The sequence below is a fragment of the Poecilia mexicana genome, unplaced genomic scaffold (genome assembly GCF_051168715.1).
Source record: "Poecilia mexicana isolate PSO_F unplaced genomic scaffold, ASM5116871v1 scaffold_21, whole genome shotgun sequence".
NCBI lineage: Eukaryota > Metazoa > Chordata > Actinopteri > Cyprinodontiformes > Poeciliidae > Poecilia > Poecilia mexicana.
The window spans coordinates 20,903,770-20,920,669 of NW_028263390.1; the positions used below are offsets into that span (position 1 = coordinate 20,903,770).

Below are 16,900 nucleotides of genomic sequence, written 5' to 3' on the forward strand. Positions count from 1 at the left end.
AGAACTCTAATTAACCAATTTACAGAGTTAATCAGCAAAAACTGCAGTAGGAGCGTGCGATTTGGACTTCAAGTATTATGATGTTTTGTGGCACTATTGTGATAACGATTAAAAAAAACCAATATAAAGTGTTTGTGGTACTGGGATAAACGATAATGCTGTTCTTTTGAGACCATTTCCAAATAATATGTTAATCACATGATAATGCAAGAACACGTTCTCAAAGATCAGTATATATTAAATTCTACTGAACATTTAGCACAGGAACTGGAAGACACTTTAAATATCCAGAAGTTAATAAACAAAACAGAAACAACAAATAAAATGAATTGAAGTCTCTCAATAAATTTCTCCTTTAAAAAATGGGCTAGTTGAGACCAAATCACCAAACTGAATATTTTTATTCTCCAGGTTTTGGTAGAGCGAAAAGGTGGAAACAATAAATCATGCAAATGGAGAAAAAAAAACCCTGCACGAATACTTTTTAACCACACTGTACATCAAGATGTTTTTCCTTTAGAAAACTTAGTCCTGATGGGTTTTGTTTTTTCTTCTTTTTTTTACATTAAATCTGAGATATGAACACAGTTATTTTCCCCTCCGGCATAAAAAACTCATCCAGTTGGAATGTAATTTTGCAGATCCTGAGTTTTTTTTCTGCTGTTACAGGAGCCACAGTCAGGAAATAAAACCTGCCGTAGATGATAGTTTTTCTGCTGCCTTGAAGAGAAAAAGAAAAACGGTCCTTCGTCAGTCCAGCTCAATTAAAACTGAAGCAAAGAGCCGCTGCAAGTGTCTGACAGTGAGGCAGCCTGTGGAGAGATGAAAGGAGAGAAGGACGGGCTCTAATCAAATTAATTTCTCTATAGCATCCATACAGAGACTCAGGGCCACCAAGAGCAGCACACTGCATTCAGATTGGACCGCTGAGCTCTGAAAAAGGCCCAGAAGCGACCTTAGTGTGTGGCCCAAAGCTTCTGCTGTGATCCGTTTCTGTGCCTGTGCTGCCAGAAGTGACAAATGGTGCATTACTCCGTTTGAAATCTCTATAGGCCCCCTACATGTTATTGTTTACAACCACAAATGTTGTGCATGCGCACAACGCTGGAAGGCCAAACGACTTTTCTTTTCCGGGCCATCCATAGCAGTGAACCCAACCCAGTTGACTAAATGAAACCTGGAGATGTAGGTATTGTTCATTTAGTTCTGTGCGCCACAGGAAAGGGAAAAACAACGCAGGAAAGCCGTTGAACACCTCAAAACCACTTTTTGCTTTCCTCGCTCTCTGTGTGGGCTACGTTACACACAGACTCGTTACCATAGCAACCGACAACACCACCACTCTGTTTCATGTACGCAGACATTTCCCACATAAAGAACCGAACATTCAGTCCGTTACAGTTTTATGTTTTTAGGCTTGATGCTTATTTTGCAATTATTAATAAGCGATTGCTGAGGGAGATTAGCTGCTAACCTACTTCCCTCTCCCTCACTTTAATTTTTCTTAATGAAATCTTTTTCCTGACCTTGTTATCTAGCTGTCGTAGTGTTGACAATTGGTAGCAAAGCACTGTATCCCTTTTTCCTTTAAAAATCATGAATACATTTAAGATTTTGCGCGTTACATAGACAACTTAACAGCTAAAACCAATGCTAGTCATCGTCAGCGAGCAGCTTTTTGCCCTCCAGAGGGGAGATAGAGGCGGGATCTTGCACCCATAACGTTACGCTGCAGCACGTCTGCAGCATGATTCTCCCAAGTCTTCTTTTGCTCAGTTTGTTTTGCAACTTTCTGCCTCTCAATTTCTGTTTTCCTCTGAACTCCAGCTAATCTAGCTCACTTGGTGCAGGGAAGTTGGAATGGAACCAGATGCTTTACTCATTACTTGAAAACTTAGAAAACAAAAGAAAACAGTATTTAGTCAATAAGAGGAAAACATCTGGAGCTCAGAATGCGTTGTTTAGCTGCAGGATTAGTTTGAGATTCAAATATGACTCAAAAATGAGTCACATCTGTCATAGTTAAACCGGGCTTAATGCAAAATATACAGAAGGCGCATTAATTTATCCCTCCATCTACCACAGATACAGAGTGAGACTGTGCTTTTTGGGGATATTATGACTCATATCTATTTGCAAACTAGCATTTTGATATGCTGGATTTCCTCCTCTATTTCATTCACATGATAAAAGCAGAAACAAGCAGATGGTTTTCCTTCTCTTCTTCTGTGTCAACAAGGATGAACCATGTGAAACACCTCAAACACGCAGGCTAACACCATCCAGATGGCATTTTATAGTTACTTTAGCAAGGCACTACAGTTCTGTGTAGCTAATATGATGCAGTGACTGCACACATGCTACAATCAGCCAACGGATCAAAAATAATTACTCTACATTTCAGTTAAAACCTTATGAGAAGCCTGTGAACCTTTCCACATTTTGCCCTATTATAATAATAAACCTTCGTTTATTTCAGCTTTTTTGTGACTCAAATTCAAAATGGATTCCAAAGGGGAATTGAACGTTTAACTGAACTGATATTCAAGGTTTTACAGGTGTTTTCCAGTGCAGTTGCCACTAAATACCTCTTGTATTAACTTGGCGATGCAATAATTATTATATAAGAACATGTTGTTTGTTGCTGGGGTTTCTGTTTAGTTTTTTTCTTTGTTGGTTTTTCTCTCTTCCTGCAGATGTAAATTGTTGTTTTCCCGATGGAGAGCACTTTGACCTGCTGTGTTGCTATACAAATATAATTGATTTATTGGATGTTGGCTTGTATTTTCTCTAAATTTCTTTTCTCTTGTACTCTTGCCTCCTTCTTTCCCTTCAAACATTTTCCTCCACTTTTCTCCTTTTCCTTTTTCCTTTCTTTCTTCCCCAATAATATCTGTGTGCTGCATCTCAAAGTCCAGGCCTAAATCCAGAAGAGAAATTAGTCTGTGACACTCTGAATTCAAGTTATTTGCAAATATGAATAAGCAAGGAGATGAGCAAAACAGGTTGAGAAATATCTCCAAAAGCTTTGTGACTTCAGGGTGGACAGAACACAAATGACTGCCACACTTTCCTGATTTAATTTGTAAAATTAGCATCTTTAAAGTCAGTACTTGTGACAAAATGAAGAGAAGTGCTCTTTTTCAAGACACTGCATGTGTGAAGAAGCAAAATGCCCACAAACCTTTTGTAACCATTAGATGACAGTATAATCAACTGATCTGATCACGGAGAGCAGCCTTTTAAATAAAACCGAGGTCTCTGCTTGTCTGTTTCACTGTTCGCTCATTCAGTCATGCATCACTGAAAATTCAGCTATTGGAGTCAGAATTTGAGAAGTGGTGGCATTTATTTAGTCCTTTATTGATAACATTTAATTTTGTTGAATGGATCTGTGCTGTCTGCAGAGAGCAGATGAGGCAGAAACTATTCAGATTCAATATTCAGGAGTCGCATTTTTAAATGGTTTTGATGTTTTGCTTTCGACTGGTGACGTCTTAAAGGCTGTAAAGTGTAAAGGTTTATAGGTTATTGGTTTACCTTGTTATTTTAGACTGTATTAAGACTGAACTGGAGATATTTGGATAAAACTGCATTGACATTTATGTTGCACCTTCTATTTCTCTGGTCTTCTCTCCATAGACCTCAAATTGGAAAATCATTTCCTATTTTGTAAAAATATGACAAAAAACGCAACTTCTTCAACGCCCCCTTCTCTCTAGTCAGAAAGTGCAATCCACAATCTGTTCTGCTTTTGTCTCTTTGCCCTGCACTGCTTTCTGAAGGTTCATATAATTCACCCATCATTATATCCTCAACAAGCAATAAATGCTCAAACATTCAAGTTGACACGTGAAACAGCTACCAAACATGGCTTCTGTCCAACCCCCTCCTTCTGAAACACAAACTACAAGATGGAAATAATCATCAGTTCTACTGATATGCTAGAAATGCATCTAAAATTGTCTGATACTGATGTAAGTAGCGATATATTGTGCATTGCATTGGTACATCAGATGGTTCATATCCCCACAGATCAAACTGTGAAACAACGGTTCCACTGGAAAAGAGTCGTGTATTACCCAGATCCGCTCTGTTCAACTTTAAGTGACGAATCGTCTGCTGCGGCTCGGTCTGTGTCGCCTATTCCTCCTCTGTGATCAGGACAGGTTTTACCAGGCTTGTCACGACTTTACTTTCCCGGGATTCTTCATTTAGAAGCCATTACTGATGCACTTCAATTGGCGGATTCTTAAATGAGCCAATGCACTCATCAGAGATTCTGCATTAAATTAAAGGACAGACTTTTTGCATTTTACAGCACCGCCACTTATAGCAGCACAGAACATCCCATAATTAGCTGGCGGATTAAGGTGCACCTTACAGTTTAGCAGATCACAGCCTTGCATTCTAATTAAAGTAATTAGCCGCCTATCTCTCTCCATGCTTTGGTAAATTGTTACTCAGAAAATGCATAAAACTGAAGCCGTGGAAATGAAATGGAAGACTGCCTCCATGCGCATGTTTTAGTTAGTTTTTTTTTTATATCCCAAAATAACATTAAACGTTTAAAACTGTGCTGCAGCAAGAAAACAGAAATTAAGTGAGTTCTAAAAATATATTTCCAAAGTAAAGTGGCGTTTGAGCAGCTGGTGGTGGGATTGAGTCCTGCTGGTTTCTGTGTTGCTTTTACTCACTTGAACCAATAATCTAACATGATCTGGTTTTAGAATAAGGGAATATTGAGCTTTCGGGATGGACATCCTCAATCTTTTGAAATTCTTTGAGCTGTTCCTTCCAGTCATCCAAATGGAGTTAGCTTTAGCAGTTTAATTTTAAAACTGTCGTCCAATTTCCAAACCCTAAGACGATAAAACATTCTAGTTATGACCAACTTATTTCATTCAGTTCATGTTCAATGGACAGATGTTAAATTGGAAATCTCGCAAAACTAAACGTGATTTCAGAGAAGCAAACATGGCTGACTGAGGAGGAGTAATGGTGATGGTTTGTGGACTTTAACAAAAAAAACTAGAAAATGTCCAGTCCAGTCAACGTCTGAGATGTTGACTGGACTTCTTGGTTTTCCATCGCCGTTATTTTGTCTTCTGTGTTTTAAGCTGCTTTCACACCAACCCTGTTTAGTTTGCTTTAATCAAACTCTAGTTTGTTTGTCTAGAAAGTCTGGCTCCTTTAGGGAGATGTGAATGTGCAATCAATCTCTGATGTGGACCAAAAAAGAGAACTCTAGTCTTCCAAAAACATTGGTCTCAGTTCAACTAAAGTGAACTCTAGTGTGAATATGTGAATGGCTGTGCAGGGCATTCTGGGAAAATCCAAACAAAGCAAACGCCTGAGTCTAGCGCTAGCGGGAGAAGTAGTTCGTGGTCTTTTTCCAAAGCCTACAGCCACTGAAATCTGACGCCACTCCATTTTTGTTTACATTTATGAAGAAGGAAGTTGCGCTTAGTGTCTTCTTCACAGGTTTTCATGTTGTTTCCTTCAGTAGTTCTTGGTGCAGCGCCACCATAGGTAGGGAGGGGAACAGGTTTTTCAATTAGTTTGGATCGTTTGAGACAGTGCAGTGTGAAAGTGAATCACAGCAGCTGAAAATGTAACAAATGTTGCAATTTTGGTCCCCAATCAAACCTCATCTACTGGACTACCAATGAAAAAACAGATTCTCCTTTGTGATTCCATCACTTTGCTTTCTGGTGACGGGTCACATTCAACAGGCGACACTCGTTTATCCTCAGGCTACACCCCGCAGGGATGTGGGTTATCCAACATGTTTTTATCCGGTTTTATCCTTCTGAGCCGACTAGACCACTCCACACATGGAGTGCAGGAGTCTTAAAGACAATATTTTGAGATTGTCTTTAGGACCATCATAATGTTTGGGGCGTCTTTAATATTGGGACAAAAGTGGGCATAAAAATCTTGCCTAGGCAGAACAAGGATTACTACTAAAAACATTCTGGAAATTTGCATTAAAAAAAAGAGAAATGTCCATTTTGACAAGAATTTGAGCCGTTGCTGAGTGTTAGCTAAAACTTGTTGAGATCAGAGTGAAAGGCCACTCTTGTTAAATTTTATGTCTGCAGTTTTTTTGGGTTGGCAGTATGACAGATTAAAAAGGGCCTTCAGTTTCAGTTTGTCTGATGGTTGTTCACACTCTGCACTCTGTGATGATTTGACAAAGAAACTGAACTCTTCTACCAGCGACAAACAGGCTGGGTTTTCCCAACATCAAGAAGACGTTGAGTTGCTAAAGGAAAGTGACAAATAGTTGCTACGACTCAAGCGCAGACAGAATGGGTGTGAAAAGAGGAAAACAAGGCGTCCAGCTGAACAATGGCTTGGTATGCAGCAGTAATGATGAAGATAATTGCTTGCTAAACTAGTTTTCCACTAAACCAACTGTGCAATTGCCTCGTCTCTGAAGACTCTGCCTGCAAAATGACACATCGAAAGTTGTTCCAGCAATTAAGCGCCGCATCCCCCCTCTGACCTTTTTCCGCATAGTTAACGATTTTATCCCCAAGTGTGCAGAAATCAATACCCAGCAATGCAAAGACACCCGTTCGTATCCATGGGGCTTTTCTTTGGAAATAATTTTCTGCTTTGGCTTTGTTTTAAAAACCAAAGCTACTGGAGAAGGTTAAGTTTGGAGCTGTTGAAAGTTGTGATGTTTTTATGGAGGTTTTATGGGTGAAACGGCAAATCTATAACATTTAATTAAGCAAAAATCTACAAGATGCAGTTTACTGATTTTAGTGAGTTGTGAAAGATCAGAGCTTGAATAATGACCCTAATTATTTATGACTGGCTCCATGCTGTGGTGACCATGTATCCAAATATGAATATAAACAGAATTAATGCAGATCCTGGAACTTTTACAGTGATTATTATTTTACGGATTCAAAAGGAGCTGCAATTATGAATTATTTACTAATTCATTATTCTACGATTAATTGGATTTAAAAAATTCACATTTTGCAGATTTTTAATTTAATCTTAGTCCTTCTTATGTAATAGTAGAAATGCATTAAAAGATGCAAATAAATAAAAGCCACTTTTAAATAGGAGCTCAAAATGCAATAGTGGCTTTTCTTCAGTGAATGTCTGATCATATATAGACTAATATACCCATTAATAATTGGATAGCAAAAGGTGTTTTGAGATATTTTTTTTGTTTCTTATCGTATTTGATCCAGTTTTGAGGAGTTTTGGAAAGAGCACATTTACAGACCTTAAATGCAAAATCTATATATTTTTGTTAATTTTTGGTTAAACTACTGCTTTGACTGTACTGTTCTTCCAACAAACGGTCTTTTTTAAGCCTGTACACTCCAGTTAATGATAAATCAGTAACTAAATTAGTTTACGATTATTTCAATAGCCGATTAATCACCAGTAATCCCATTAATCGTTTTAGCCCTAGATACAAGAAATGTAATAATTTTTTGTATGTTCAGTCCTCATTTTTCCTCCGCCCCTCTGCACTGCGAAGACTAAACCCCTTTTTCACAAGGTGGGAAATGGCTGCAGGCTAGCATTAAGGTGGAGAAATGATGGTCATTACACATCATCATTATCATCAAAGTCTCATTAGCTGACCTGGATGATAGACTTTGTAGGAGTGTGTCTGTGTGTGGAGCTGCCTGTTGGAAAGGTAACAAGAGACAGCCAACCGTTTCTATTCATTTAATCCTTTGATAAGTTTCAAGAGGAGCTGCATCTTTTCATTTTTGATGATTTGGATCTCTTTAAAGCCAGCAGAACAAAAAGTGAACTCTCTTGAGGTCGATGTCCGCCACAGTTTGCTTCAATTTTTTATTAGAGCCGCACAATATATTGAACCGCAGGCGTCAAAACAACTTCAACGTGTAAAACATCCAAAAAGGATAAGGTGCACAAAAAGTAAGAAATTACTCAAGAGTTAAAAAGTATTTGATGAAATGTAACGGATCAAATGATCAATAATTTACTATTTAAAAATTACGTCATCAGACGGACCAAAATATAAAGTTAAAATGCAAGTTTACCCTATAAAAGATCAGTAAACTTTAATATTTGTAAAAAAAAAACAAAAAAAAACGGTTCAAACTGGAACGGGAAGATATTTCAAAAATCCAAAACAATAAATAAAACAGAAATAAAAACCGCTTACAGCCGCAACCATAAATAAAATTATGATGTGTCTGCAAACAAAATTGCCCTTCAAAAAATATTAATCATCAGAATGCAAAGATCAAATTCTAATTTATCATGTGATTAACTTTTCTTATTGTGACAGGCTTAATCAGAATCTGAAACTTGGCTTTTTATCGTTTGTGTTACAATAAATCCTCACTGGTTCTTGGAATATTTATTCAGATGCAGAATCTTAATGGAGCCTTTTCAACTAATTTAGATTGACATGGCTTTGAATGAGGTGAACTTAAAAGAGCATCTTTGTCTTTGATTACAGCAGAACACAATTAAAAAGTCATGGCTTTACTTCTGTTGTTCAGATGAAAGCTGCTTTATTTTCATTTAGAAAACTTTCTTTAGTTTTTAGAGGTTTTTCCAGTATTCTTCCCTTAACTCTCATATTTCTGGGAATGTATCCATATTTATTCTATTTCAAATATTGTAAAAAAAAAAAAAAAAGAAACATGAAGTAAGGGCTTCAAATTTCTGCTTTCTCAGTGACTGACTGCAGAAGTCTCCAGTGTTTCCACACACACACACACACACACACACACACACACACACACACACACACACACACACACACACACACACACACACACACGGTGTGCTGCATTTTTCTGCCGCCTTATTGATCCGCTGCCTTCTGTCATTTAAGCAAACCGGCGGAGAAGAGAAAAGATCTCCGTCGTGAGCGACTCTCTCACTCGTTCTCTTTCAAGGCTCCAGTGATTATTTAAAGGTCTTTAGTAAAATGCAAACTGTCACTGATTAATTGATTAATTGTATAAAATAATTGCCACATTCTGTAGATTTTTTTACTTAATGTTAGCCTTTTTCATACAGTATTAAAAATACATTAAAAGATGCTAAAAAACAAGTAATTAAATTAGTTTTTACTGAAGAAAATAAACATTTTACAGCTTAAATTCAGCATTCCTTTAGTGGACACTTGTCATTTGTATAAAATAATTCTAACATCAACAAGTTAAAAGCTCAGCACTTATGTAATATGTTGAACTGATTAATAACTGGACACCATACATATTTATTTTATTTTTTTACAGAATTTGTTTCAGGTGAAATTTTGAGTTTGTATTTACAGGCAGTGTTTTTTTTGTTTGTTTGGTAAAATAAGAAAGTTATAAAAAAATTGACAGTTTTGGTTTAATTTTGTTTTTAGTGTTCAATTCTTTCAACAAATGGCCTTTTTTGAGTCTGTATACTCTAGTTTGATTAATCAAGTACTAAATTAGTGTATTATTAATTCAATAATTGATTAATCAAAATTAACCCGATTAATCGTTTCAGTAGAAGACTGAACAGACCAAAGTTGTTGAATTGCAGAACATTTTAGCCTAAGTAAATAATAAATAAATGACATAAGCTGCTCCGTGGGGAAGACGGTACCTCCTGATTTGTAGCTCCTGTTGTAATGAGGACATGATATTCAAACTGACCTGGACTTGTTTTTAATTCTGTTTCCAGCCTCTCAAAGCTGAATTCATGCAGCTAACCAAAGAACAAGGCTTTAAGTGATGGAACCACAAACAGTAAGCAGTCCGCCTCACATGGACTGCTCTCGTCTCATTAGGATCATTGTTGTTTGTTTATTATGGTTTCATTTCTAGCTCCTGCTAGACACTGCATCCCCTCCTTTACCACCTATATGGCCTCAAACTTCTTTTTTCTTACAAACGTCTGACTTTTCAATGTCAGAGAACATCCTAGTTTAGATTTTTTAAATTTAAATCTATAAAAGGACAGCGTAATGTAAAGTAGACTTTTTGTTTTTTTAGCTTCATAATGTTATTCCCTCATGAAGGCAAACCTGGAGTGTTGCTCTGATTGTTTCATGCATGTTTGAGAAATTTAATCTCCATGGCAACCATTCAGCTGTGCAAAACGCCTGGGTGGACCTAGCCCCGCCTTCGAGATACAGCTCCTCCTCAGAGCTGCAGTTTCTGAGCTTCTGTCTCCCAGAGCAGCTCTCCTCCACTCAGCTCCTTCAGACTAGCCAGCAGCAATTAGCAAACACCTGGTGGAACTGAGCATCTCATTATAGGAGCTACTTCTCAGTGAAACGCTGGTAAAAACGTTGATAAAGGGTTAATAAAGGAGCCATGTTGTGATGACCTCCTGGAGGCGGAGTTTCAGAAAGAGCAGGAGTTTCTTAAAGAGACAGAGGCCCAATTTCAAGACCATAGAGTCCGAAGTCAAATGTCTTTGAAGTCATATTTGATGTATCATTTTTACAACAACTGAAGGTAACATAGTTACTTGATTGTGCTATGAAATGGCACTGCATGCCTGGATAACACATAATACTGCCACTTTAATCATAAAAAATATTTTTTTCTTACAAATTTAACTTTTTTGTGATGGAGAATTTAAAATCTTTTTATTGTAAATCTAGAAGCTTCACAGGATTTTTTTTGGCAGAAATTTATTTCTCTGTGCACAATTATTATTTTTCTTTCATAAACAATGATCTTAAAACTAAATAATAAGTACATTCAGGTTTTTCCCAGGCAAATATAATCTCCATAGTCTACTTAATTTAATTTACTCTTAGCATCGGTTTTAAAAATGTCCGCTGCGTTTGACTCGGCGTGTCCCTTCAGGGTTACCATAAAATGCCTTGACATGGAGTTAAATTCGACCTCAAAGCAGGACGTTTTTAAAGCCGCGTGTCGTCTTAATCAGAGCGAAGGCGACTGAAAACCAGCCTGAGAGGCTCCCTGCTGGCGCTCTGAGTCCTGTAAATCGAGTCGTGCTCACACACTCCCAAAAGCAGAGTGTGTCCTTGAATGTGGGAATAATTAATGATTAATATGGCAAAATTTACCTCAATTTTTTAAATGAACTACTGGTGTTTTTTGGGTGGCAGAGCCAGAAAAAACAGACTTTATCTCTCCAACACACACTTTATTCCACGATGGTTTCTGCCGCCTGGTGGCCATTAGTCAGGCCAATCACACTGATGCGTTTGGACCCGGGTTCACTGGTTCACCAGGATCTTGGCAGCCTGTGCTAGTGGTGTGTGTGTGTGTGTGTGTGTGTGTTCCTCTGCAGCATTCTGATTACTGCATTTCATCTGCAGAAGTGTCTCGTGACGGAGATTTTTAGCTCCTCTAAGAGCTTCTTCGTCTTAAGCTGATGAGAGTCTGAATAATTCAGCCGCTCTGAGGAAAAGATGCCTTATTTTACTGCAAACCAAAAATTCTCAGTCGCCGTTTGTCTCTGATCTCGGGCAATTCATTGCTCATTTACGAACACAAAGCTCCAAATAAAAGCACAAGCTGTGAATTTGAACCTTTATATATACTGTTGAGTTGAACTGACAGAAAAGGCAAAGAAACGTGTTTCTGCCTTTTTAAAAGCTTCTATTTTCAGCAGGAAAGGCTTCACTTTGCACTGGATTTGAGTGCCAACCTGCTGTTTACTGACTGAAATGTTGGCTCCATATTTTAACTGCTCACAATTAGAATGTGCAGCATTATTTTTTAACCAGATTCAGTCAAGGAAAAGCTAAAACTGAGCACGCCCCCTGAGTACACTGCAAAAACATCACATTTTACCAAGTATATTTGGTCTAGTTGTGTTGGTACACTTAAACTAAGACAAAACTATATATGTATTTATTATGATAAACAATAATGTTGTTTTGAGACCATTTTTAGCCAACATACTGGTAATGACATAATAATTCAAGAACCCATTCTCAAAGATCAATAAACTTTAAATGAACATTTAACACAGAAACTGGAAGACATTTTAAATAAATAACCAAAACAACAAATAAAATCAGTTATTAAATCAGGGCTTGTTACGACTTTCATCATCCAGTAGAAAAAGAGAAAAATTCTGAATCATGCAAATGAAAACTGAGTTTCCATTGACGGTATATTATTATGTTTTTGGATCTTTTGTAGAAAACATCAAAAAAACAAAGCTTGTGTCTAAACAAGAAGTCTCACTTTGATGTAAATTCTTCATTCAGTGACGCTTCTCTCACTGGGTAAAGTATCCAAATATTTTTCTCTAGTAAAAAGATTAAAACTGCTCATAGAAGTACATTTTTTCAAAACGTTATACTAGTAAATGCATAATTTGTCTGTAATTTGCCTTTTCTTTAACACGTTTGTAGAGCAAATCTACCCTGACGCCACAAGGCGACCCGTCCCACTCTGGTGTTGCCTTGGTTCCCAGTTAAAAGCACAATAAACATTAAAAATAAAGAGAACGTTGCAGACCTGCAAGTTTAAGTGGCTTCTTTGGCTCAGAGTTCACGCATTACGTGAGCAAGACACAGAATAGAGTTTTGAAAACATCCAAGCAATAAATAAATCAGGAAAGTGTCAAAGTTTGCTTTAATTTTAAAGCAGTTTATAGAGTTCACACAAGCAGCAGCGATTTGCTCGTTTAAATATGACTCTGCTGTAAATGGCATCAACCTGAAGCGGGACTGAGGATGAAGTTTTTTTTTTAAATACACCACACTGAATTGACTACATGAATATATAAACACACAGAGCTGCTGCTTAGTGCTATAATGTTAAATTACAACGTGCAACAGATAAAAACAAGACCGAATGGTCACAGTTGAATTCACAGGTCATCTGCATCAGAGGAGGAAAACAAGTTGTTGTTTATGATGAGTCAGCAGTTTGCGGCTCAGCGAAAACAGAAAAAACAAACACTTATTTAAGAAACACAACTTTTCTTGTTATTAGAAGCCCCGGATGTGGATGTGATCGTCTCCTTCTCTTCTCTACACTGTTTTTCTTCTCCTGCTCTTTTCTTCCTTCTTTCTTTGTCATGTAGGCTTGGGAGACCTGAAATGATCTTTTTTGAACCAATACGTTTCAGAGCGCCGGTTTTGTTGGAAATAGTTGGTGTTGGAAATAATCTGTTCCCCCTCCATAACATGGGAACTAATTAATTTACCAGCAAGTCTTTAACTATATGTATTCCTCTCACAATGGACGACAAATCCTGCATATTTGGGAACATTTGCTGTTTATTTGTCAGAGTTACTGGGGGGAACCAAATATTTCAGCTGCCTGAAAGAATCTGTTCCCACTCAATAACATGGGAACTAATTCCATTAAAGAGAAAATGTTCCCAAACCTACAGGACTTGTTGTCCATGGTGAGAGGAATGAATACAATTGAAGAGTTTTTGAAAACTCATTAGTTCCCATGTTACAGGGAGGGAACCAAATATTTCAGAGATTACAGACCAGGTAACTTTGGCGAATAAAGAGCAAATGTTCCCAAATCTGTAGGATTTGGTGTCCATTGTGGGAGGATTAAACATAGTTAAATACTTGCTGGTAAATGAATTAGTTCCCATGTTATGAAGGGGAAACGGATTATTATTATTATTATTTCAAACAGAAGAAATATTTGGTTCCCTCCATAACTTTGGTAAATACAGAGCAAAGGTTTTCAGATTCTCAGAGATGGAGGTGTGCCTCAGTGGTGATTGGTTAATCCCTGGCTTCTCCCATGTTCTCATGCATCTCAGAATAATATAGACATGATTTCAGGTATTTAACATAAATGCTAGAACTTATTATTTTTGACCCAAAAACGACATTAACTATCACAAATTGTGGATCAGTGGAGTGTATTCTGATTCTGACCCATGGTCTCTGAGTATCTTCAGCAGCTTTGTGCGGCTCAGTGTCCTGAATTATTGACCTGCTTCTCCTCCAGCAGCAGCAGCAGCATCACATTTTTCTGTTTCTCAGAAACAGAAATGTGTCTCTGCTCTTTCATGTGAAACCTCATTCCCGTCCCGCTCTTTGTGCCCATGAGCCGGGGGATTACTGCGCTGTCAGATTACGGCTCTCCGGACGGCCGCCTGCATTTTGGGGATGGGATTTAAAGGTCAGAGGTCGGTCCCGTGCGCGCAGCGGTTTGCTTGTGTTATTTTTAACCCCGGTGATGCACAGCAGCAGCCCATTTCTAATTCATGACCACGGGGCGTCGCTGAGCTGATAGCGGGATCATGGAGGCTCATTTACATCCTGAATCTGCTTATTTGTGATGCAGAAGCTTTACAGGCCTCGTGCTACGGCTACTTAATCCACTCGTTTGATTTGGAAGATCTGATTTCATGTTTTTATTCTATATTCTCTGGAGTCTGTAGGTGCCATCAGAATCATGACTTTCTGATGGAAACAAAAACAGACATTGATCATCTGTCAGAAGAAGAAAAGAGCAGCGTTTTTGGTTGTTTTTAAATATTCAAGCCGAATCGACTTTTTGATCGTTTCTGCACATTTCCGATACTCCAGCTGCTCTTCATGAATAAATGCAAAGCTTTTCTGTCTTGTAAACTGAAATCGTTGTAACGGCTTCGCTTTTATCCAGTTACACTTCATCCTGAAAACGATGTTCTGCTGCTCAAAGTCTGCATTAAATACTTAGCAGCATATATGCAACGAGTCACACAGTCGAGTATTAACACTAATACTTAATACATTAAGTCCTGATAGTGATCATGTTTAGCATCTAATGCAGAGGTGGCCAAACTTTTTGTCGTGTGGGCCAAAAAAACTCAGATAAAGCAAATAAAATAGCCAGATATATCTTCTTTTTAATCTTAGACTCAACACTCAACTTTTGCACATTTTCTATCTTATAACAAAAGCATCTAGTTCAGTTACAAAACAGGATTTTTCATAGCAGCTTGTGAGGGTCTCTGGATAGACATGATTCTACTTTCTAGTACCAGAAAGTCATAGCAGAAATAATTTTACCCAGATTTAAAACAAAAAGTTTAACAAACAAATCAGTGTTATTCTTGGACTGCAGCCTAACAAACAGTCCCTGGGCCACACTTTGGACACCCCTGACCTAATGCGTGTCTGTCCTCCGTGCTGCAGGTTATCTATGCACTGAACACGAAAAACGACGAACACGAGGCGGCCATCGCCACGCTGAAGGAGGCGCACGAAGAGGAGGTGCAGCAGATCCTGTCTGAGACCAGAGAGAAGATCCTGCAGGTGAATCTTCACTCACACGCTGCAAAAATTAAAACCAACAAGTCATTTTTCTCTATTTTCTAGTGCAAATGTCTTATCACACTTAAAATAAGGCAAAACTGACTTAGAACTTATTTTCCAACAAAATATATAAGCTTGTTTTAAGTGATTAATTCCTTGATTAAAAAATACTAGTCACTGGCAGATTATTTTAATTATAACACATTTTCCCATTTTCTAAGTGAGAAAATCTGCCAGATGAACTAGCAATTATCAACACTGAGGAATTATTCACTTAAAACAAGCTCTTGTATCTCGCTAAAAAATAAATTGTATGTTAGTTTTGTCTCATTTCAAATGAACTAGAAACTAGACCACTAGACTAGACTAAGATTTTTACAAAACGTTTAGTGGACATTTGAACTACAGCTTGACTCCTTTATCAGAGGGTTTGAAGATAAAAGATTTAGACACGGTGTGTTGATCTCATTTGTAATTACATGAATGTTGTGCTAATTTTGGGCTTTTTAGGTAAACATTATGTGCAGAAGTTTGAATTTGTGGTTCTAAAGCCATATTAGCCCCGTCAGGCATCCACAGCTGGTAATTATCTTCCTCTCCTCGGTCAGAAAAGGCTTCGTTTGTTTCATTTTCCCCATGAAAACGTGACTTTAGGAGTGAAACTTTGTACCTTTTTGCACCTGCCAGGTCTTCTTTCCCTCCTTTTTAACTCCAGATCAAACACAGGATTTCATCACCTCAAAGCGCCGTTACAGAGACTCACCACTGTAAAGTATTATCAGATTAGCCAGGATCTCTCCGCCGGCTCTCAGAATGAAATCATCAATATTTTATCGGCAGAATATTCGTCTTTCAGGGGTTTCTCCCTGTGAATGGAATGAAAAAGATCTTATGTTTGGGAGAAACGTGTTTTTCACCGATCATGGTAGAAAAATGGCTCAGTTCAAAAAAATATAAAACAAAATATCTGATAAAATCTCTTAATTATCACTGATGTGTAAAAAAAAAGTCAATGAGAATAATCCAATAGGCTGAAACCCAAGAGTTGGAATTTCACTTAATAGGGCTGAAACTAACGATTATTTCAATAATCGATTAATCCATTGATTATTCTGACAATTAATCGATTAAACTCACAAGAAATTGTCACATTGTGCAGATTTTTTATTTAATCATTGAAGCCTTTTTTATACAACATCAGAAAGATGCAAATAAAAATATTTCAGTTGCTTTTTTCATTAAGATTATGCATATTTTTGTCTGTAAGCGAAATTCCCCTTCAAAAGTATGAATAGTCAGAATGGAAATTATGGAGCTCATTTTCATTCATGAAGCGATTATTTGGCTTCCTGAGCGTTTTGTGTTGGTTGCAGTTCAAGAGTAAAATCAGCGATGAGATGGACCTGAAGAAGAGGATCCAGTCTCTGGAGGAGTCCATGGAGCTGCACGAGAGGATGAAGAGGCAGGCGCTGGCCGAGTTCGAGAGCTACCGTCAGCGGGTGGAGGACATGCAGCTCTGCACCGAGGCCCAGGTAGGCGCGCGGCCTCCACCTGCTGTCAGGAAGCAGCTGTGTCCGCTGGGGTCCTGCGGGCACAGCTGCGGTAATCAGCGTCACGTCAGCCTCCCAGCTTGACTGCAGCGAGTTGTTGTTGCTGTCGACAGCAGGGATCCATGCAGACATGTTC

General features: G+C 38.0%; 1 protein-coding gene across 2 annotated transcripts in view; it reads left to right on the plus strand.

Annotated features, from left to right (window-relative positions):
- fam184ab (family with sequence similarity 184 member Ab) overlaps positions 1 to 16,900 on the plus strand; it is a 123,812-nt gene that overhangs the window by 39,524 nt on the left and 67,388 nt on the right. For both annotated transcript variants that reach the window (XM_015004394.2, XM_015004397.2), the window contains exons 2-3: positions 15,095 to 15,214; positions 16,588 to 16,746. In XM_015004394.2, the coding sequence (XP_014859880.1) occupies positions 15,095 to 15,214; positions 16,588 to 16,746 (279 nt within the window). The remainder of the gene's footprint in view (positions 1 to 15,094; positions 15,215 to 16,587; positions 16,747 to 16,900) is intronic.